The 23606-nt window shown below is 34.2% G+C and overlaps 2 protein-coding genes across 2 annotated transcripts; one reads left to right on the top strand and one right to left on the bottom strand.

Annotated features, from left to right (window-relative positions):
- The first annotated feature begins 10068 nt into the window (after positions 1-10068).
- On the top strand, positions 10069-12571 carry LOC107926277 (epoxide hydrolase A). The gene is made up of 3 exons (XM_016857130.2): positions 10069-10809; positions 11806-12044; positions 12178-12571. The coding sequence occupies exons 1-3, from the start codon at positions 10345-10347 to the stop codon at positions 12422-12424; spliced, it is 951 nt and encodes a 316-aa protein (XP_016712619.1). The 5' UTR covers positions 10069-10344; the 3' UTR covers positions 12425-12571.
- A 23-nt stretch (positions 12572-12594) lies between these two features.
- Positions 12595-14430, bottom strand: LOC107926359 (60S ribosomal protein L18-2). Its single transcript, XM_016857237.2, has 5 exons — positions 14251-14430; positions 14069-14158; positions 13842-13967; positions 13556-13738; positions 12595-12982 (listed from the first exon to the last, which is right to left on the bottom strand). Exons 1-5 carry the CDS (start codon positions 14251-14253, stop codon positions 12824-12826), a joined length of 561 nt encoding a protein of 186 aa, XP_016712726.1. The 5' UTR covers positions 14254-14430; the 3' UTR covers positions 12595-12823.
- Positions 14431-23606: the final 9176 nt, after the last annotated feature.

Here is a 23606-nt window from a genome sequence, read left to right as displayed (position 1 = left end):
GTGGAATTAAGTAGTGAATTGAATGGTATTTGGATGTTATGCAATATGTATGAATTGGTTGAATTGGTTGCCTATGAATGTATGCAAATAATGTTAAAATGTTGTGGAATTGTTATGTTTGAGATAGAAGGGAAATGTGGCTTAAACCAAGCCTAATTTCACCTCACACGGTTGAGCACACGGGTGTGTGTCTTGACCGTGTGTCTATTGTACTTTAGCTATTTAAGTTAGTCTCGAGCACGGCCTAGATATACGGGCGTGTCTGATCGCCGTGCGAGGCACACAGCCTTGGTACATGGGCATGTGTGGCCATTTCGAAGGGTACATGGGCTAGACACACGGGCGTGTGATCAGCCGTGTGACCCAAGTCAGTTTCAACCATGGCAAAGGCACATAGACGTGTCTTGTGGCCGTGTAGTTAAGTCAGTATGTATGCCCTATTTTGCCACGATTTAGACACACGAGTGTGTCTAAAGCCGTGTGAGGCACACGGACTGTTCACACGGGCGTGTGACATGTGAAACTTTGAAAATTTTGTTAAGTTTCTGAGAAAAATTGTATGTGCTCGGTTTAGTCCCAACCCCTTTCTAAAACATGTTTAAGGTCTCATTGACCTATGTAAGGGACTTTATAATGATGTGTGACGATGTTGCTTCGATGATTGAGAAATGAATGCGAAATTTTTAGATTTGTTTGGTAATGCCTTTAACCCTAGTCCGACAACGGATACGAGTTAGGGGTGTTATAACGCCCATGTGTCAACCCGTGTTGATATTGCACCCTACTTCCAAATATGCAGAAAAACCTAATTTTTTTAGGCTTTCTGAGCATTCTAAAGTCTATAAATACCAATTAGAAGAAGACCTAAGGGGGCACTCAGAGAAGATTGAAGAAAAGACTCAAAGAACACCATCGGAATTAACTCGGAAATAGATCTCCTTCAAGATTGACGATCTCCATTTAATTTCCTTTGAAGTTTTATTGAGTTTCTTTATGTCTTGTTGTTATCCTAACTTTGAGATGTTTCTATTCAAGATTATGAACTAAATTCCCTATATACCTAGGGAAGATGAAACTTATGATGAATCTTATTATTTGATTTCTGATTTACACGATAAATACTTGATTCATGTTCTCAATTATATGTGCTTATTTCTTATTTTAATACTTCTAAGATATTAATTCAAGTTTAATTTGCTTATTTCAGTGGAGCAAAAGTCCCTATTTAAGAGTAGATCTAGCATAATTAAGTGGAGTTCATGCAATCCTATAAATAGGACAATATAAATCTATCGGATTAGAGTCAAATCTAATAGGGGAATCCATAGATCGAGTTAATGCGACAATAGGGGTTTTAGTTAGAAAGAGATTTCAATTAATCAACCTAGAGTCAGTTGTTCTTACTCTAGAAAGAGATATTAACATAATTTAGGGATTTCTCCGGATTAAGACACAACTGAATAAATTGTTTAATTCAGATTCAGGATAATAGGTGAAGTCTAGGTGGATTATTTCCTGGGTATTGCCTTTTTCATTAGTTATCTTTGATTAATTTCCAATTTTTCTTTGTTGCATTCTTAGTTAAATTAGATTAGTAAATTTAGATTGAAAACAATCACTCTAATTTATCGGCTAAATAATAGAAAAAGGGTAATTACTAGTACTTTTAGTCCAAGTAGATACGATATTCCCTACTCACCATAGCTATTCTATTGTTCGATAAGTGCGCTTGCCTTTGTCGTAATTATAGTTATTTAGTGACCATCAGTTTGCTTTAATATGCACTTCAACAACAAAGAATAGTTATGTAACATCTAAATTAGGGACTAGTCAGAACAGTGGTTTCGAGACCACAAATTTGAAATAGAAATAATTATTTTATGATTATTTGATGGTCCATGATATGATTGCATGTTTGTGTGAAATTTTCATAAAGAAATTTTATGCCTAAAGTGTCCAATTTGAAGTTAGGGACTAAATTGAATAAGCTGCAAAATATGAGTTGTAGAAGCTTTTAGCATGAAATTGCTATGGATTATAAATTAAAAGGTCTTAATAGCAATTTGACCAATTTCTATAATTTTGGACAAAAATGGACATGCATGGGCAAAATTTTAAAGTTTAGTAAAAAGAGCATTTTGGTCATTTGGTTAATAAAAGAATAAAAAGGGAAAAATAAGTCAAAATTTGCTCATCTTCTCCAAGTGTTAGCCTAATTTTTCAAGGGTTCCTTAGCTAGGGTTTTCCAACTTTTCAAACCCAATAGTAAGTACATCCTAGCCCTATTTTTAACTTTTTTTTTGAAGTTGTTATCAACTGATCTAGCCATTTCTACCATTTCTTTTGATCTAGCCGAATTTTTGAATTTGACCCATGTGTGACATGCTTGTATTTTGATGTTTAATGAACGAATATGCAAGTTTAATGTGAATGTAATATCTTTTACTAAGTGATTTTTAGTGAAAACACCTAAAAAGGACTTAGTTGTAGAAGATGTAGAAATGGGTAGTAGAAATGTGATTTAATGGGAAATGTGGGTTGATATGAGTTAGAATATGAATCGGCTAGGCTTAAGTAACCAAGAAAATGCATGCATTTCATTTTACAAGCCTAGGGACTAAAGTGTAAATAAGTGAAAAGTTAGAGGTAAAAAGGTAATTTTACCAAAGTATGAATTATGGGTCAATTCAAACAATGTGTGTATTGAACAAGCTAAATTTGGCATTATAGATCAAGAAAAACGTGATTCAAGTCTTGATCGGGGGAAAAACAAGGTTTACGAGGATTAGGCTCGTTTCTATCATTTTGTACTAAGGTAAGTTCATATGCAAATTATGCAATATGTACCATACTTTTAATGCTTTAATATTGCATGTATGGTAAGTACATATATAATTAATGTGATGTTGTATCATGTGTTTAATGCTTAAATTTTATTATGAATTATGCTTTGATTATTCCATGAGTATACAATTGGTGCTATAGATATTGAAATCAACATTACGGGCAAGTTCGAAAAAAATGTGGTATCGAAGAATTCCATTTGAACTTTAGGAATAGTACCTTAGGAATAGTATAAGATACAAATTGTAACACCCCAAACCCGGCCCAGACGTTATGACCGGATCCGACATGCCACATCGAAGCGTTCAAAACATTTTATATTGTTGATCCAGAAAAACTTACTTAGTGTTTTAAAAGATAATTTCATTATAGGTTAAAGAATGGAAGCTGTGCACCAGGTAGGAAACCGGAAAAGAGGTGGTGAGCCCATCGGACTGCTTAAGTACCAAGCTCCCTTCGGATCCAATCCTAGACATGCATACCGCCATTGCCACACCTTAACGTCATGGATATTTCTAGGAAACCTATTTGATTAAGTCATTTTTAGGAAAAGTGATTAATTTTGGAAAATACTTTCATTGCAGAAGCTTTGCTTGTTATCGTGTTATTTTGAAATCAATTGTTGTTTTTGAAAACGCGCCCTAAAGCTATCCAATTTCAACAGTTAAAATAAGTAATACTTATCTTAGTAATACATATTAAAACCATCAAAAATAATTAAGCGGCCTTATTACAACTTAAAACCCAAATCATAAAAATAAAAGAAAAGATGTCCAATTCACCGGAAGAAAACAGGAATTTGTAGAACGTGTGGCCACTCCGAATTCCCTCACAGCTCCAAGCCCACTATGGTTGGGGTTTACCTACGTGGATGAAAAATAAGGGGTGAGTTTGGGAAAACTCAGTGTGTAAAATAACCCAACCATAGTCTAAATCAGCTCAACCCACAGAAACAGAATAAGTTTGCCTTAGCCCAGAACAGAAATTCAGAATAAAGCCCATAGGCCCATAACAGAACAGAACAGATATTAGATGTTTATGCAGAAACCCAACCGAGATTCATCCATAACACCCCCGTACCAGCCTTACACCATGTGGGGAGACTACTCGACCCACCCAACTGCTACACACCACAAAAATCGCAGCGAGGCTGCTAGATATTGTGACGAAGTCACCAGATACAGATATTGTGGCAGAGCCACCAGAACAGATATATGTGGCAGAGCCACCAGATCAGATAATTGTGGCATAGCCACCAGGACAGATATATATGGCAGAGCCACCAGATCAGATAATTGTGGCATAGCCACCAGGACGCTTCCTCCATAGTATAACCCAAGTCCCCATGCAACAGATATATAATCATGGCATACATCATACAGAATCAGATCGTCATGCTTTTCAGTCAAAAGTAACCCTAGGGGTATAATGGTAATTTTGCATACATAGGGGTATTCAAGTAATTTAACTATTCTTAAGGTTTTCATACATAACATAGCCATTTACGTACGATCAGAAACACTTACCACGTTTTCTTAAAAATTTGGGCCCGTTGGCCCATTATCCCGTTTTTGGCCCATTAAGCCCAAAAATATCGAAATGCACAGAATCGCGCACTCTGCAGTCTTATCACTTTAATTACCATATACATCAAACTATTAATCTCATGAGCATTCACACACTCGCAAGATCTCAAAATACCGGCTTTTCGGCATTTCGGCTTTTCGGCTTGTGCCGATCTAGTCTATAAGAGGGTGTTAGTTACACACCTGTTTGCGACGATATGCTCGCGAGATCCGCACACGAACCGCCTACAATTGGATTACTAACACGTTAATCTAACTATTCAAATACGAACTACGTATTAACCCCTTACAATATTCGGCCAACCACACCTACAGATCAGAGTAAGCTTATAAGAAATCAATAAGCAACTCATTAACAAATTTTTGTCAGTGTTTACCACATAATCATAATTTCACTACAAGCTGTCTTCCTGAGCAACAGTCACTAAATCATTTATAATTGGAGCTACGAAACTCCAAATCAAGTGCCGTTAATTTTCCTGAAAATATACTCATATATCTTCTATCCATATAATTTTCAGAATTTTTGGTTTAGCCAATCAATACCAGATTTTTCTCAAAGTTTCCCATGTTTCACTGTTTGACTAATCTGACCACTCTTCATTACGAATCAAATTTCTCATAGTACAGAATTCAAAATATGTTTTTGTTTATTTCATTTGAAACTAGACTCAATAAGCTTTAATTACATAATTTATTCAGCTTCTAATTCATCTCTCACAATTTGTGGTGATTTTCCAAAGTCACGTTACTGCTGCTGTCCCAAGCAGATTTATTACCAAATCACTCTTTCACACATACCTTGCATGCATGTTATTTAAACATGTATATCACCAATCAATCATCACATATCTATGATTTTACTTAAGTATAATCTCCATTTCATCATTTTAAAGCACAACATGTTAGCCGATTTTTCCCTTTAGCTTCTAAGGCACATGCATGCTCATTTGTTTGGCTCAACTTCACCTATCTTCCATTTTTCATCAAAAGAACATGAAACAACAACCATTTCCCTCATTTTAATTCATGACTAAATGCTCACAACACAACTAAAAACCAAAATATGCTTCAAGAGTTAAGGTAGGATCAAGAAGAACTCATGAACATCAAGATGGAAGCAAACTACCATGAACTTACCGTCAATTTTCTTCCCCAAGTGACCGAACATTCAAGAGCTTTCTCCTCTCCTTTCTCTTCTCTAACTTTCGGCTATGATGAACAAAGATGGACAAAACTTTGTTCTTTTCACCCCTTTTTCTTTTAATAAAATTTCATATTTCATCCATTTAATTCTTTAATACAAAAGACATGAAATGCCCATCATGGAACATTTACCTAAACCATTATCATGGAACATTTACCTAACCCATTATCATGGAATATTTACCTAATCCATTATCAATTTGTACCATGAATTATGGATATCAAGTGCTCATATTGTCTACAACAACATGATGGCTGGCCACTTCATGTAAAATGGGAGGTTTGTCATGCAAATCCTCCTATTTTGCACTCCTATTTATTTGGCCACTTCAATTTAGCCTATAGCATTTTCAAACATTTTCACATAGGTCCTATTTCATAATTTCACCCCCTTTTTCTTATGGAACAAAAATTAACTAAATTTACTGGGTTCTATCTTAAGCTTGGGCCTCTAGAAGGCCCACTAACATAATTAAACCTATACCAACATTCACAGAATTCCCGAAAATTGGGGCGTTACACAAATGACATGTCACTAGGGACTAAGCGATCTGAGCTTATGAGTTATGTGGTCTGAGCTTATGATATATGTGACACACGTTATGGGGTTCCGGGTGCTGGTCTTGTATGTTCTACCAATGGCTGGGTAGTCCGACATGCGTTGTGGATACCTGACAGCTTGTGTGAGTAGCCCGTGTAGCTACATCCTGACTGACAGCTTGAGTTAGCAGACTAGTGAGTAGCTCGAAAGCGAGAAACATGTGATATGTGATATGAGGTAGCATTGGCTACATACGGGGAACTTAGGTGTGAGATTCTGATGTATCCGATGGTATTCCAAGTGTTCAATGGGTAGTCCAAAGAGAAGTTCAATGGGTAATCTTAATGAATATGTCAAAGACGAGAAAGTAAGTTATTATGTGCAAGTGGGCATAGATATGTACATCGAACTCATGAGAATACCATGGGATATGATGAACTTGTGGTAAATATATATATGAAGAATAAATTTAAGTGATTTGATAATAAAATGCAAAATTATGTTTATTATGTTAAATGTATGATTAATGCTTGTTTAAATTGCATTTTATTTGCATGTGAGCTTACTAAGCTTTAAAGCTTACCCCCCTTTCTTTTCCCTTTTCTTATAGTGTCACCAAGCTAGCTCGGGGATTGGAGGACGTCGAAGTTTTCGATCACACTATCAATTGGAAAATTGGGTATAGTTATTCTCAACATTTTGAGTATGGCATGTATAAGGACTTGGTCTTTTTGTTACATATCATATTGGTTTAGCCAAATGTGTTGGCTTATGGTAATATTTGATTCATTTTGTATATGGCCATGTGATATGGTTCATATTGATTATTTAGGTTGTAACCCTAATTAATTATGCATGCATGCAATGTGTTATGCTTGATGTGGTTGCTTGTGGATGATATGTGAGATGAAGGGCATATATTCTTAATGAATGAAATGTGGCTAATAAGTATGACCAAAGCTATGGTATAATTGAGTAAATTGAAAGTAGGTTTATCATGATGAATAAATATGAAATTGGTGTGGAATGTTACATGAAAGCATGATGGTTTGGATATGTGATATGTTGACATTACAAAGTCATGGATTAATCATGTTTATGAGTATTTAAGTGACTAAATATACTATGTTGCATACCATCAAAAATGTATGAGTGAGTGAGCATTTAAGGGTGACAAATGGCTTGGAAAATAGCCTAAAAGTTGTCCACGCGGGTAGACACACGAGCGTATATCTAGGCCGTGTGTGACACACTGTCTGCCCCATGGGCATGTGATTCGACCGTGTGTCCCCTGCATCGTAATTAGGTGAAACAGAATGCTCAGCAGTAAACACACGGGCAGAGACACGGCCGTGTTCTCAGCCATGTGAAGGACACGGCTTTAGAACCTGGGCATGTGCCCAGGCCGTGTGAAGTCTGCACTTAATTTTGGAATTTAATTCGCCATACGACCTAAGCACACCGGCGTATGACTTAGTCATGTGATCTTATTTGGGTGATGATGTCATAGTCAGAGAGTTACACAGGCTGAGGACACTGGCGTGTCCCAAGCCACACGGGCGTGTGACTCTCCAAAGTAGGAAAATTTTCTAAGTTTTTCCAAAGTTTTCTAAAGTTCTCGGTTTAGTCCTGAACCACTCCCGATGTATGTTTTAGGCCTCGTAGACCCATATAAGGGACAATTTGCATATGTATGAATGAATTTGATTTGAGCGAAATTTTATGGCTCGGTTTTGTATGTTTGTTTATGTGTAAGTCCGGTAACACCTCGAACCTTATCCCGCGTCGAATACGGGTAAGGGGTGTTACAAATTAGTTTTTCCTTTTTACTACACAATTACAACATGATGGAAAATTTTAAAAATTAATAAGCTAACAAACTCCAAAAGGATGTAAATTTAAACCCTACCAAGCTAACAATGAGTAAACCCCAATGGAATAAGAAATCAAATAAAATTTTGAAACAATTTTTTTCTTTTTTTGAAAAAGGTAGATTTATTTGATTCGAAAGAACCAAAAATCTAATGCCAAATGTGCAAACCCCATATACTTACTATGAAGCTTAGAAACAATGATTGGAAATCAACCCTCACTTTCTCTAATAACGGAGAAATTATTTTATGGACCCTTTCCACCACATCATCTATGATCTAGCCCAATTAGAAGATGACACATCATCTTTGATTTGGAATCAAATGTATATATAATGTGGAAAAAAATATGATGTACCATTTTCTAATTAGACAGAACCATAGATAATATGGTGGAAAGGGTCTATAAAATAATTTCTCCTAATAACAAGTTACAAAGAGAAATTATTGACTATTTTATTTAGAGAAGAATCAATAATATCAATTGAAACAAAATATTAAAAAATTATGACCCAATTTTAACCAATGATATTTCAACCTTGGTTAATTCAATATTATCCTAAGATGAATATAAGAAAATTCTCTCTTTAATTCAATATTCAAAGTTGATAATTACAAAAAAAAGGGTTATATGCCTACTTAAAAGAAAATTTTGGGTTGTATTTTTTAGGGAAAGACTCCAATTCAAATCTTAAAGGTGACATTCTTGAGAGAGATAACTATAAACCCAGAATAGATTAATCTTTATGAACTGTAAATTAGTCCTAAAAGATACATTGGTTAAAAAAAGTGAAAATATTTGGGTTTTTCTTAAAGCTTACAAGCTTAACTTTAAAAAGTATAAATCTAATTAAAAGTTTTAATTAAAAAAATTAAAATTAAAATATCATCACACTGGAGTAGAGATTTTTTTCTAGATCCACCTATAGTTTAAATTGTTGGTGGCATTGGAGCGAAAAAATGGTACGATGGATCGTGGTTGAATAACTTAAAAATTAGAAAAGATTTTGGTAGAGCAGAAGGACTGGTCTCAGTGAAGCACAGGGGCGTAGCTAGGGGGGCTGGCATGGGCCCTAGTCCCCCCTAAAATAGAAAATTCTATTTTAGGCCCTTGAAATTTTTTAAAAATTTTAAATTAATAAAGGTAAAATTGCACTTTGGCCTCCCTAAAATTATAAAAATTCAATTTAATCCTTTACAAATTATAAAAATATAAACTATAAAAAGTTAAAATTTCATCTGGCCCCCCCTAAAAAAATTTTCTGGCTTCACCCCTGTTGAAGCATGTCCAGATCAAAGATAAGAAAAGATTTCAGTGATGTAAAAAGACTGGTTCAGTGGAGCATGTTGTGAGAAGCATTTAAATCAAGTTTATTTCGTTGAAGCATGCGACTAAGATCATGTATGAAATCTTTATGTGGCAATCTTCTCCTTCAACTTATAATGGGTTGACCACCTCGATTCCACGACCCTATTCATCTAAATAATTCCATCTCTTAGAATTCTTAATATCAAGTAAGAAATTATTTATTGTATCTTCCTTAGTTGATATATGTTTAACCCACACTCTCTTATATGTTACAATGATAACAGTGACAAAGTTAAGGGTATTGAATTGGCTAATATTTATATGTGATAAGCTTGCTTAAAATAAATATATTTTTTCAATAAAATAATATCATAATATAGCTCAAACATACTAAACTTAAAGGAAAATATTTATTATATTGTTAGTGGAGTTTTTAAACTCTACAAGTAGAATTAGAGAATTGACAAGTATCTTATAGTGGTTTTAAAAAAATAAACATTTAAGAAAACATATAACAAATTTTTAAAATTATTTATGGAATAAAAAAATACGTTCCCAAATTAACATTCTTTAGTTAAATACCAAATTAACACTTCAACATGACAAATAAGGTGATATCAATATTTAATATTAGATTTAATTTGTAATAAAGTTTTTTCCCAAATTAACCCATCAGGTGATATGAATATCTAATATTACATTTAATTTGTAAAAAAGTTTTTGTTTTGAAATAATAATAACAGTTTTCAATCTTATCCTCATTTTGTAATTCTGTTTTTAGTGAAAGTGGTGGCAGTCCATTGTGAGGTGTGAACATTACAGTGTATCAAAATTTGGATTTCCCATCTTCGTCTTTCACTCTCTTTTTTTATTTATTTTATATCCAAAGCGTAAATCATAAGTAACAGCCAAAATCCCAAAACCAAAAACTCTATTTGAAGTTTAAACACACACACCACTCCACCCTTTGAGGCCAAAGCTATAAAGATGGAGAAGATTGAGCACACCACGGTGACCACCAACGGCATAAAGATGCATGTGGCATCCATTGGCTCCGGCCCAATAATCCTTTTCTTACACGGCTTCCCTGAGCTTTGGTACACCTGGCGCCGCCAGCTTCTTTCGCTCTCATCCCTTGGCTACCGTTGCGTCGCTCCCGATCTCCGTGGCTACGGTGACAGCGACGCCCCTCCATCGCCCGAATCATACACTGTTTTTCACGTTGTGGGGGATCTCGTAGGCCTCCTCGACGCCCTTGGTGTTGACAAGGTGTTCTTGGTGGGGCATGATTGGGGTGCGATGATTGCTTGGAATTTTTGCTTGTTCAGGCCTGATAGAATCAAGGCTTTGGTCAACTTGAGCGTTCCTTATCATCCTAGGAACCCCAAGGTGAAGACTGTGGATGGGTATAGAGCTTTGTTTGGTGACGATTTTTATATTTGCAGGTTTCAGGTGAATCACTTAACCTAGTTTATATTTTCTCTTCTATCTTCTGAATTGTCAATTTTTACAATGATGGGGAAGTGCAAAACAGCAGCTATGTTCAACACAATTTTAATAAACCATCTTCACAAATTACAGCTATCCAATCTATTTCACCCTTTTTTTAAGCCTTGTTTGATTGTTCTGCATGAGAGACTTGTTTGACTCACTTGGAGTATGTACATTTTGGGATAGTTAAGAAGCATAGATTTTGTGATTTGGGAATAATTGGGGCCCCTTATCTCTATTCTTGTGTAATGGGTTTTTAGCATTTAAGTTTCCTGCCCCACCCTCTGCCGTTCCAATTAATTTGGTCTCGGCATTTTAAGTTCATTTTGTTTTTCTTTTTTTTCTTTTTTTTGGAATAATTGCTAATCGAATTTATCATGATATCAGAACTCTCGAGTTCAAATCTTAACAATATCTGGTGAATCTCGTTCATCATTCCTCCGACTTACATGTTAGGGGACTTGTTGAAACTTTTTTAATAACAAGTAGACGTAGAGGTTGTCTAAGGATTGAACCCATGACTGGTGTCACCGAGACTTGAACACAGATTCTTTGTCACTCCATCAATGCTTCATTCGAGGGGGACTTGCTGCAACTTAAATATGATAGTTGGGTCTTTATCTTAGCCTAAGCTTTTGGGATCATTGGTAACAAATTCTAGTGTCTTATTATCTCATCTACTAATGTATAAATAGACAAACTTCTGCATTCCCCTATCCCTTTTCTGAACTTCTATGATGAACTTCCCACAAATGGTTGGTGTGATTAATGAATGTAGCTATAGACTATACCCAACTCTGCTTGATCCAAAAATAAGATGATAGTGAATAGGAAGTTTGCATGATTGAGACCACCTTTAGTATACAATTTTTTCTTGTTACAGCAAATGGAATTGCTGTCATCTTCTTCCCCTTTCCTACCCTTCAATTCAATATGATTTTCATAAATATGCTGTAGGTACCAGGGGAGGCTGAAGCACATTTCGCGCAGATGGATACTGCCAAAGTTCTGAAGAAATTTCTTACAACTCGAGATCCAAATCCTCCTTGTATACCTAAAGAAACAGGGTTGAAAGCGTTACCTGATCCTCCAGCCTTACCCTCTTGGCTCTCCGAAGACGAAATCAATTACTTTGCCACCAAATTTAATCAGAAGGGCTTCACTGGAGGACTCAACTATTATCGAGCTATGAATCTGTACGTGTAGGCTGTGATTGTTCAACTCTCATTTCCATTTGATTTTTCTGCCTAATTAAGTTCCACTTCTTTGTTTTTTCAATAATCTATCATTGAAGGTAGCCAAGATGATCTGATATGTTCTTGTTTGCAGAAACTGGGAACTGATGGCACCATGGACTGGATTACAAATCCAAGTACCGGTTAAGTTCATCGTAGGCGACCTGGACATTACCTACCACATCCCTGGTGTTAAGGAATACTTACAAAATGGCGGATTCAAGAAAAATGTGCCTTTCTTGCAGGAACTAGTTGTCATGGAAGGAGTAGCCCATTTTATCAACCAAGAAAAGCCTCAGGAGATTAGCATGCACATTTATGACTTCGTTAAGAAATTCTAGGTTCTTGCCCTTCTCTTGTTTTCAACTCTTCCCTTGAAGCTTGTCACCCAACAATAAGGCCAGTTTTATACCATAGCAAGGCCATTTGCTTGCTCTATTTAATGTTTTCCCTGTTTTATTTGAACTACTGAAATTCATATTTTTGCAGTGCTTTGCGTCTGGTTATCAGCTTATGGAACTCAATGCTGTTCTGATTTATATATAAGAAATACAGACATCCAACAACGTTCTTCAGTCACTCTAAAATCCTTTCCGTTAAACAAATTATAAAAGATTCCAAATTACAATCATGGAAAAGAAAAAGAACAGGAAAGGTGGAAAGCAAAAAAAACAAAACTGAGCATTCCCATTATCATGATGGGTTGATAAGTTTTTTTTTTTTCCAGTGCAGTTGGAATCTCAAACCCTGAAGCCTTTGCTGTTCCTTCTTCCTCTAGCCCTCTCAAATTTCCTTGCTTTTGACCGCACATAGGGCTTGGTGTGGCTGTGTGGCACACCAGGAGCAGGTCCGAAGTGCTTCACAGCCTCACGAGCATTCTTTGGACCTCGAAGGAGAACCTGCATATTTTCAATGTAGAATTTAAGTCAATTTCACCATTGCAGTATGTAGATCAGTAATTGATAGCAATTCTTTTTGTCAAAGCTTCAAATGAAATCTGTTAAACCAATAGAGAAACAGGGAAATGATATGAAAGACATAATTCAAAGAGTATAATCTTTTGAAATGAAAGTATTTCACAAAGGTGGATTGCACAAAATAAGATATAATTTACTTTGTTAAGGCGAACCTACACCTGCACTTTAGAACTGCCATAATCATACAGTGAAATACTCAATTGACCACTGCAGGAAGACAGGAGGAGGAACACTTTTATCTATACAACACAGAAGCCCAAAACTCAAAACTTAGTATGATTTGAGCTATTAGAACTTCGCCCATTCATACAATTCAAACCAAGTTTTATCATCAATCCTTCCTACCAAAAAATGATTAATATATGACATTCCAAAGCTAGCAAAAACAAGTCAGCAATTCCAAACAACAACCAGATAATTTCAGTTTCGAGATGACTAGTAAACAATTGCAGAATCCAGGCAACTGAAGTAAAAGATTTGTATGATAAAGCATACCGTGTTCTGTCCAAGAGGTGCTCGAAGAGCAAGTTGGTCAAATGTTAAACATTCCCCACCAGCCTTGTCAATTCTCGCCCTCGCTGTCTTAGTGAACCTTAGTGCAGTAACCTTCAGAGCGGGAACTTCATATATACGAATGTCATCGGTGACAGTTCCAACTACCACTGCAATCTTATCCTCCTACTTGATCAAACCAATAATAAGATCAATCACTCATCACACAATAATTTAAATTAGAAATTGGAAAAACCTTAGAAACAAATTCAAAAGAAAAGTGAGTCACCTTGCCCTTCATGAATTCAATCAATCTGGATAGAGGCAGAGGAGGCTTGTTCACTTTGCACATAAAAAGACGCTTCAAAATCACAGCATTGAATTTGCTGCCAGTCCTTACCAGAAATCGGTAAAGCTGGTAATGGATGCAAACACATTTAAAAACATTCAAATTTCCTTCATTAAACCAAAAAAAAAAACAAAAGCACAATGAAACGACTGGAACAGAGCAGGAACCTTGACGATGAGTTTGAGGTAGATATCATCGGACTTGGGAGCAGTTCTCTTCGTCTTCTTGCTCTTGCCGCCGGCGACCAAGTCGATACCCTGAAATTGCAATGAAAAGAACAAGGTTCAAAAAAATATTAGAAAAATAAAGAAATGGCTCTGAGTGAGGGTTTGGGAGAGGAAAGAGATACCATGGCCTGTGAAGCTGATACGAGGGGGAAGGCAGTGCCTAGTGAGGGAAAATGGCCTTAATAGCAACTTAGTGTGAGAGACCTAGGGTTTTAGAAATCTTTCCCATTGAGATCCATTAATTCCAATGTCACCAGCTTCTTTAATCCATTGATTTGATGAGTCCGGCTGTAGTTCTGAGCTTATTGGGGCCAGAAACGGATGAATAAATTTGAATTTGAAGTTCAGAGGCCCATGTTAAGTTCTCTAGCCCAAAGCATTGCCAACTTTCTCAAATCACAAGTGTTAATTTTTTTCATTTATTATTGTATTTAATTATTTAAATATCATCTACAAATATATTTATTTAAATATCATTAATCATTATATTTATTTTTTAAACATTTCATTAAAGTATTTAAATCTAATTTTTTTTAAGTTTCCAACATTATATCTAAATTCAACCTTTTAATTTCCAACTATAACATTTGACAGCTAAACATTTACAGCATGTTAAGTTGGAGAGAATTAGCAATGCATTACAGTCCAATTCAGTGGGCCCATCACAAAACTATTATTTGATTGACTACAATAAACCATTATGACTCGTGTTGAATACAAGCTTATATAGGAAAGAGGCAGCATGCCATTCTCTAATAAACAGGTGATTCAGGGCATGGGTGAAACAACAAATTAGCCCAAGGTTTCAATTTTACCTCACATTTTTCCCTCACCTTTAAAATCCCCAATCTATATCTTTTCCTCTTTTTTTTTCATGTTTGTCCCCTCTACTGTAATAATTAACAAATGCCTAACATTATCTTTTCTCTACTTAATTTAAACCCTAAAACAAAATACTTGAGCCTATTTGCCAGTGCCGATTTGACTTCCTCACTCAACTCGACAACCCCTCCCAGTCCCTTAGCTTGCTTGCTTGCTCCACCCACAGTTGAACCTCCGGTGTCGATTTAATTATAGGTTTCTCTCTCTCTCTCTCTCTCTCTCTCTCTCTCTCTCTCTCTCTCTCTCTTCCTCTCTCTCTCTCCCTCTCTTCCTTTCTCTCTCCCTCTCCCTCTCTATCTCTCTCTGTCTCTATCTCTCTCCCTCCCCCCCTCTCTCTCTCTCTCTCTCTCTCTCACTCTCCCTCTCTCTCTCTCTATCTCTCTCTCTCCCCCTCCCTTCCTCTCTCTCACTCCCCCTCTCCCTCTCTCCCTCTCTCTCCCTCTCCCTCTATCCCTCTCTCTCTCTCCCTCTCTCCCTCTCCCCTCTCCCTCTCCCTCTCCCTCTCCCTCCCTCTCTCTCTCTCCCTCTCCCCCTCCCCCTCCCCCTCCCCCTCCCCCTCTCCCTCTCCCTCTCCCTCTCCCTCCCTCCCTCCCTCCCTAGAAAAATGTGCTAAACTGTTAATTAAATTTATTAACTACAATCTTAATAGAAAAATGTTCTAGAATTAGCTTTTAAAAATCATAATAATCTATTTGGTTATGGAATTCAAGTTCAATCTCTAGCTTAAGAAACTACATCATTCTTGTACTATATTTCAAATCATTTGGTTTCTTGTTGTTTATAGTGTTTTGAAATAATAAATATTTTTTCTTTCATATTCAAGATTTTTTTTTTTTGCTTAAAATGATTACTATTGTTATGGAATAAGTTGTGTGATAATGGCTTTGTTAATGTGATATAAGCTCTTGTTGATGCACCTAGTATGGTGAGAAGCTAAATAAACTTTAAAAGACTAACTCTCCATGATATCAAGATTGATATTAACAAGGTTCCTAAGAAGAAGAACTTGATTGATACTATGGGAAAAGTTGGTTAGTGGTTGATCCTTAAGTTTTGAAAAGAAAAAATGTAGTTTTTTTTTTCATCTGTTGCTTAAAAGATGCTTTTATAATAGTACAGATGTGAAGAACAAGTGGGAGAACAATTCATAGGGCAGGAAGTTGATCGTCCAAAAAAGGCGGGCATGACTTACTGATTTTTGATAGGTTCAAGCTTATGTTGGCAAAGATTAAGGTTAGCAAGTCAGTTTTTTTTCCATATTGCATCATTTCCATGTTATATTTTCCTAGTTTTCACTTCCATTTGAATTTTGTGTGGTCTTTAATTATCCAAGATTGGCATAATCCTTGAAAGCCTATTTCCTATCCTCATTCTCCATTTTTACAAGTATTTCATTCCATGTTTACTACATTAACGGAATTGCTGCTATTAGCCGTAGATAGTAAATTGAGTTTTTCTTGGCATTAACCTCCGATAAGTTCAGCCTAGTCTTTATGAATGCGAGCATTGGCTTTAAATTTGGATAAGCAATTGAAGTTGATTTAGCACTATTTTTCTACATTAATTGTATTTTCCCCTGTAAAGTACTGCATGTTTGACATATATCCGGGCTCGAGTCCAAGGGTATAATCCTCCTAATAAATGAAAAACTTGGTACAAAAGAATTAGCATACTCTTGGTCATCACATACCTATATTTGACTCTCCTCTGGTCTTGGATAATATATGTTCACACTATTGATGTGAAGTGCACTTAGTCCATATTTTAATGATTTAAAGAAGTTTTGGTGTTGAATGAAATGTTGAAAGCTTGAAGGTTTGAAATCCTTTTGGTATACAATCAATACAAGTAGTATAAGGATTAAATCTTAATTATTTTTGCACCAAACTTAAGTTGTTGCCAAGTTATTCCAATTGTTTGGCTAATATATACTATACTGTTTGCTTATTAATTGAATGGATCTGTCACTCAGGAAAAGATTCTGTGTAGAGTTTGCTTTAAGGAACAAATTAGTGTAGTCTTGCTTCTTTGTAAACGTCATGTTCTCTGCAGGTATTTGCATCTACCATTGTAATATTGTGTTATACGTGTAACACCCCTAACCCAAATCCTTCGCCGGAAGGTTACGAGGCATTACCGAAAATACACATATATTCATTTCAATCATAAGTAATCATTTTCTTAAACTCTTAAATCAATCAAAGATCTCATTAATGAATCTTATAAAAACATACATAATCAAATATGCATCATCTTTATCTAACCCTATTCGGCACATGAACATTACTACTTGAAATATCCAAAACATCAAAACCACAAACAACATATCAAGCATAGTCCTGACTTATAATATACTTTGGTTGATTCCTCAACATGTGTAACCTCATTTAATCAAAGTACTAAACTAATTTGACATAATAAACAAGCCATTTTCGCATGGCTTATTTGTGTACAAATCAAAATGAAACGTATTGAAACTAGCCTATACATGCCACATTACCAATTCTCAAAACACTTATTTACCGAAACGAAAACTGAATAGTGTGAAGACGTCTCCAAACTTCCAACCCGAGCAAATCTCCGAAGCTCTATAGACATAGGAAAAACACACAGAGTAAGCTTTGAAAGCTTAGTAAGCCATAAGCAAATAAATCATTTCAATGATAATTATAATTCCATAACACTAAACTGAATTATAAATATAAAAACCATGCATCATAATATCACCATCTTAATATCCATTTCATGTCCAGATTTCAAGTTAAGACCTAGTCATATCTCAAAACCATTTTTATTATTTCATATTTCCCATGTTCAAATCATGGGACCACAAGGCCATATAGCAAGCACATATATCATATATTCATCTGCGCACCTTTCAGTCATTCATGGTAACATGTTTCACATATCATTATTAAATACATAATCACTTTACATTTTTAAGTTTCAAAGATAATTCAGATGTACCAGAATCATATATTTACTAACACGGTTACCATATCACGTTTCCTATATATTTTATTTTATTATAGTTACGTGCCATTAATCACATCTCATTTTCACATAGACCATATATTATCGGATCATAACCATATCCACTTCCAATCCAAAAAATCATAATCATCATACATACATTTATCCATATAAACAAATCCAAAATTCATAGTATAATATCACTCATATGTATACATAGCCTACATGGCCGGTGATACCAAATCATGCAAATGCCATTATACATTCAACTATAATTCCACTCATTTATGCAAGATCACAAGACAAGATTTAACTTCATAGACAAGCATCACTTAATTGGCCGAAAAATACCATTAGGAACATACTTTATCTTAGCTAAGTGAACTTGGCTAAATCTACTTAGCTAATTTCAACATCACATGATTTCTTACTCATAAGATCAAAAGTATAAAATTCACTACATTATTTATATCCCAAAATGATGAATAGGTATACATGTACGAATTCAACATATCATCACATGACATTTAATAATTCACTTCAGTAGATTATTTCACAAGGCCGAATATACAAACCCTGTATAATCTCATGTATATATATACAATCGAATATGTCACTTCATTATAAGTTCATACCTAATCACATATGCCAAATCACTTTAAAATCACATATAACCAATTATACCAAATGTTCATTGACAATCGAATTCGTATACATACTTATTTCACAAATATACACATTTTGACAATAAATATCGAAACACATACGTACCTTATTTTAGATAATTAATAATCAAATTTCTCCAAACCTTTAGGGCTCGTTTACTACATTTGATCTCACATCGGTGTATAACCTTCTAGACTTATAACTTAATACAATTCACCGGCTCAAGGCCTACTAGGCACGGAGCCCGATTTAATTCACTGGCACAAAGCCTGCTAGGATTATAACCTGAAATCTTACACCGGCACTAGGCCTGCTAGACTCAAGGTCTGATATTTAATCACCGGTAATAGGCCTGCTAGGCATAAATCCCGAATAAACTTAACAACACAAGACTTGCTAGGCTTTTAGCCTAAATGAATCCACCGGCACAAGGCCTGCTAGGCTCGGAGCCTGAATATCTCAATCACATGTCTTACGCTACCGATCATTAACAGAACACTATCAAAGTCTTTGAATTATCATTTCCAACTCAAAATCACATCGGGCCATCACATTTAACTCATCACAATATTATTCACCCTTATAAATCACATTCGGCATTCACATTGAAACATAACAAATATCCTTCATATCATAAGACACATTCGACTTTCACATTGAAACATAGCATATATATTATTCACATTATAAATCATATTTGACTACCTCAATAGACATCCATTAAAACCATATATCACTTTAGATCACCTTCGGCGTTCACTTTTACTCTATAATAATATCATTCACCTTACAAAATCATTCGGCAGTGGTATAACAATTTCTAACAATTCAATTCGGCACTTATATTTAACATTTATTTAAATTTAGTACATAACATAGCTTAAGGACTTACCAAACTCAATTTTTTAGCATGAAATTAATTTGCTCCCTTAATGCTCAATAACTGATTTTGCACACTTAGTGCTCAGAAATTAATTCACACACATAGTGCTTAAATCCAACTCGCAAACTTAGTGCTCAGTATCAAATTCGTACACATAGTGCTTAAATCCAACTCGCACAATTAGTGCTCAGTATCAAATTCGCACACTTAGTGCATCCCTCAAACTTATTACTCATTTATACATATACACAATAAGCTTAAACATCAACCACGTATTAACTTATTCATCTCCCTATTCAATATCTCATTCGGATATATTAAACTCACATATATATATGTATACATCTCAATCGGCTATATCAAACTACACCTAGATACACATTCGGTTATATCCAATCACACATATATAGACATTCAACTTTATCCAACTACACATATATACACACTTAGTTATGTCAAACATATATATATATCATATTCAACTATATCAATCCATGTATCTATCACATTCGATTATAAGACATTCACCTAAATATCACATTCGGCTATAGTAATAGCCTTTATATATATATATACTTTCAATAAATTCATAAACCTCATTAACGATAAATTCAATTTGACTTAATTGCTTAAAAACTTACCTCGGGTATTAGCTTTTGATAAAAACGATTACTCGACTAGCTTCGACTTCCCCCGATCCAAATCAGCTCTCTTTATTAAAATAAATTTAAACTTATTTAATTAATTAACCATTTTATTTTCACTCAAAAATCATATAATATAATAATTTAAATAATACCCCTTTTTAAAATTAGGCTTCGACATTTCGGTTCAAACATTCTTAATACATCAAAATAATTAAATTCTTCCCATGGCACACTAAAACCGAATATGTCTTATTCAAATATCAATTCTCATATTTCATTTATTTAACCATTTAACCCTCCTATTAAATAATTTTCACAAATTAATCTTAAACTCAAAATCACATAAAATCGTAACACAAAAGCTATTCATCTAACACTTGATTTCTAATTTCTAACATCAAACTCAAATTTCTTAGCTTATCAACTCATGGCCGAACATCAATTATTCTCCAAAACAAAAATTTAACTCATGGGTTTTAGAGAAAATTAAGCAAGGAATTCAATGATACTAAAAATTAACAAAAACAACATGAATTTTACCTTGAATTTTTGCTTTCAAATGGCCGAAACTTCAAAGCCACAAATTTTATTTTCTTTCTCCTTTGTTCGGCCTCCAAGATGAACTACATGCATATTCTCTCTCTCTCTTTTTTTATGCTTTGTTTTATTAAAACTTCACTTAATAATAATTTACTAGTTTAACCTTTGAAAAAAAAATAACATAGCTTTATTTTTTTATGTCACATACCGTCCATATCAATTGCCTAAGGTTAAATATCATCACGACTAATCCAACTTACAAAAACAACTTCAATTCGGCCCTAAAGATACAAACATGCATGGCTTTCCATTTTATGTTTTATAATACTTATAAAAAAAATTATCTCACAAATAACTTTAAAATAAACATATAAAGACATCATGCATTAAGCCATTACCGTCCACATATTTATTAATGATATAATTGCCATTCAAAACCTCAAAATTCTAAAGACATAACACTTTAACATTTTCATGATAGCATGCTTATTAATCAATTGATGCAATTTAATCGTTTTTAATAATCAAGCACTCAAATCATCGAATCTAAACACGAAAATTTAGCACACCTAAATTCATACATTCAAAACATAGAAAATGATATTTAAATATTTTTCTAACTCTGATTCGTGGTCCCGAAACCACCGTTCCGATTAGGGTCAAATTCCGGCTGTTACAATACGCCTTGGCGTAGGATCTAGTCATGGGTCTAGACGAGAAAGAGTTCTTGCTTCGACCTATGGTTACTCAAAAGGCAGATCCGTCCTTGACTAAACCCCCTCCCAAAATAATGCTTGTGGTAAAAATAAATTGCTTACTTTTTATTTCATATTGGCAGCCTTTTTATAATATGTTAATAACAGAGGAAAGAGTCCTAATAGAATTCCTAATTTAGAGTTTATAAGGGAAATAAAAAAACCTAATATAATAGAGAGAATAAGTAAAACTAAAAATCTTAACAAATCTGATATAATAATGAAATTAAATAAATCTAAAACTCTAATTTATGTGATTCATTTTTCTATTTCTTTTTTGATATTGTTTCCCAATAAAAACATCTATATCATCACTCCCCCTCTCAGAATTGAGCTGGTCCTCAAGCTCAAATTCAGGATAAGCTTCGTGAAAACAATCAAATGGTTCTCAAGTGGTATCTTTGTAATGACCCAAATTTTTAGGTCATCGGAAAAGTGAATTTCTGGGTCTTCGATTCTGAAAATTTAATTCGTAAATATTTATTAGAAATATTTACAAAGATGAGTGAGAGGTTAATTAGACTTTAATTAAGTAAATTTAGCTTAATGAGGGCTAATTTAGTGAAAGGACTAAATTGAATAAAGTGTGAAGGTTTAATTATAAATCATAGAAAAATTTAAGGAACTAAATTAGCAAATAAGCCTTATGTGACAAGTGAGTGGTATGTATGAATACATTTGTATTATTTTAATTGGTACAAATGTATGTATAAATATGTATTTACTTATTAAATAAGAAATAATAATTATAATTTAAAATATAATAATAATAATGATATAATATAATAGTTATAATAAATAAAAGAAATAAAACATAAAGAAAAAGAAAAAAGAAGGGCACGGATAGCAAGGAAAGAAAGAAGAAAAAAGGGAAAGAAAAAGAAAAGAAAATTTTAGGGTTTTAGCGTTTCAAGCTTAATTGGTAAGTCAATTTGATCCATTTTCTTGTAATTTTGATGTTTTTGGAATCCTAAAACAAAACTCTACTTGAATTATGTTAAAAATTAGGAAGTTAATAAATTTTTAGATGTTTATTAAGTTGTATAAATTGATGAATTATGATATTAAGTGATAGAGATTCAAGTTAGAAGTGGGAGAATGATTAAATTGTAAAGAGAGATATAAGTGTTGTCATTGTAGGGATTAAATTGTTTAAATTGTAGAATTGATGTTTTATATTGAATATTAAGAGTTGAAACTTGTTTAAAGTAGGTATAAAATGAAAATATAGGGTTTATTTGAAGAGAAAGAATGGTTATGGTGGAAGGACCTAATTGGAAATATCGTAAAAGTTATATGGAAATAAAAGCATGTGTTATTAAATAACTTGCATTGATAATTTTAAATGTTAAATTTTATGTAGCCAACGTAGCACTAGAAATGCTATCGAAAAAGGGAAAGGAGAAAGTGAACGAGGATGTCGAGTAAACTCGAGAATTTTGGTTTGTATTTCTATAAACTATGCTTAAAATTTTAGTACACTGTAATTCCTATTCTTAATTAAAGAATGTATAATGAATGGTATAATGGAACTATTACTATTTCTGTATTATAATGATATGATTTGAATACCCTATTAACAGTGTCGGGCTAGTCAGATATAATTGGTATGCCATAGGATTGGAAGTGTTCAGGGATATTCCGACTGTGTGTCGATAAGACACTATATGTGTCGAATACTGTGACTGTTCAACAGGATTTGTTCTAAAGAGGTACTTCGCACCTAACTGTGACTGTTACTGTTATTGTTATTGTTACCCTTACAGTGTATTCCGACTTCGACCGAAGAAACACTGTACATTATCCCCGGAGTGTGGGTTGGATCCGTGTATCCATTCAGGTCCGAGTCATGTTAATAGGGATAAATAAAAGTACTGAAGACTGACTGTTATCGTTTATGTGACTGAGACTGATATACGATGTTGAAAGACATTGAATGATATGTAAAAGATATAAATTGAATGTAAGAGACGAAACTATTAAGATTATGAAAATAAAAAGTTTAAGTTACAATGTATATACATAGCTTATTATTTGTTTAAGTATTAGTTTATAGAAATACCACTGAGTGCATACTCAGCGTACGGTATGTTTTCGTCGTAGGAATAGGTATGAAAGGAAGCTAAGGACTC

Source organism: Gossypium hirsutum, chromosome A08 (assembly GCF_007990345.1).
Source record: "Gossypium hirsutum isolate 1008001.06 chromosome A08, Gossypium_hirsutum_v2.1, whole genome shotgun sequence".
Classification (NCBI taxonomy): Eukaryota; Viridiplantae; Streptophyta; class Magnoliopsida; order Malvales; family Malvaceae; genus Gossypium; species Gossypium hirsutum.
This window is presented reverse-complemented; position numbering and strand designations above follow the sequence as displayed.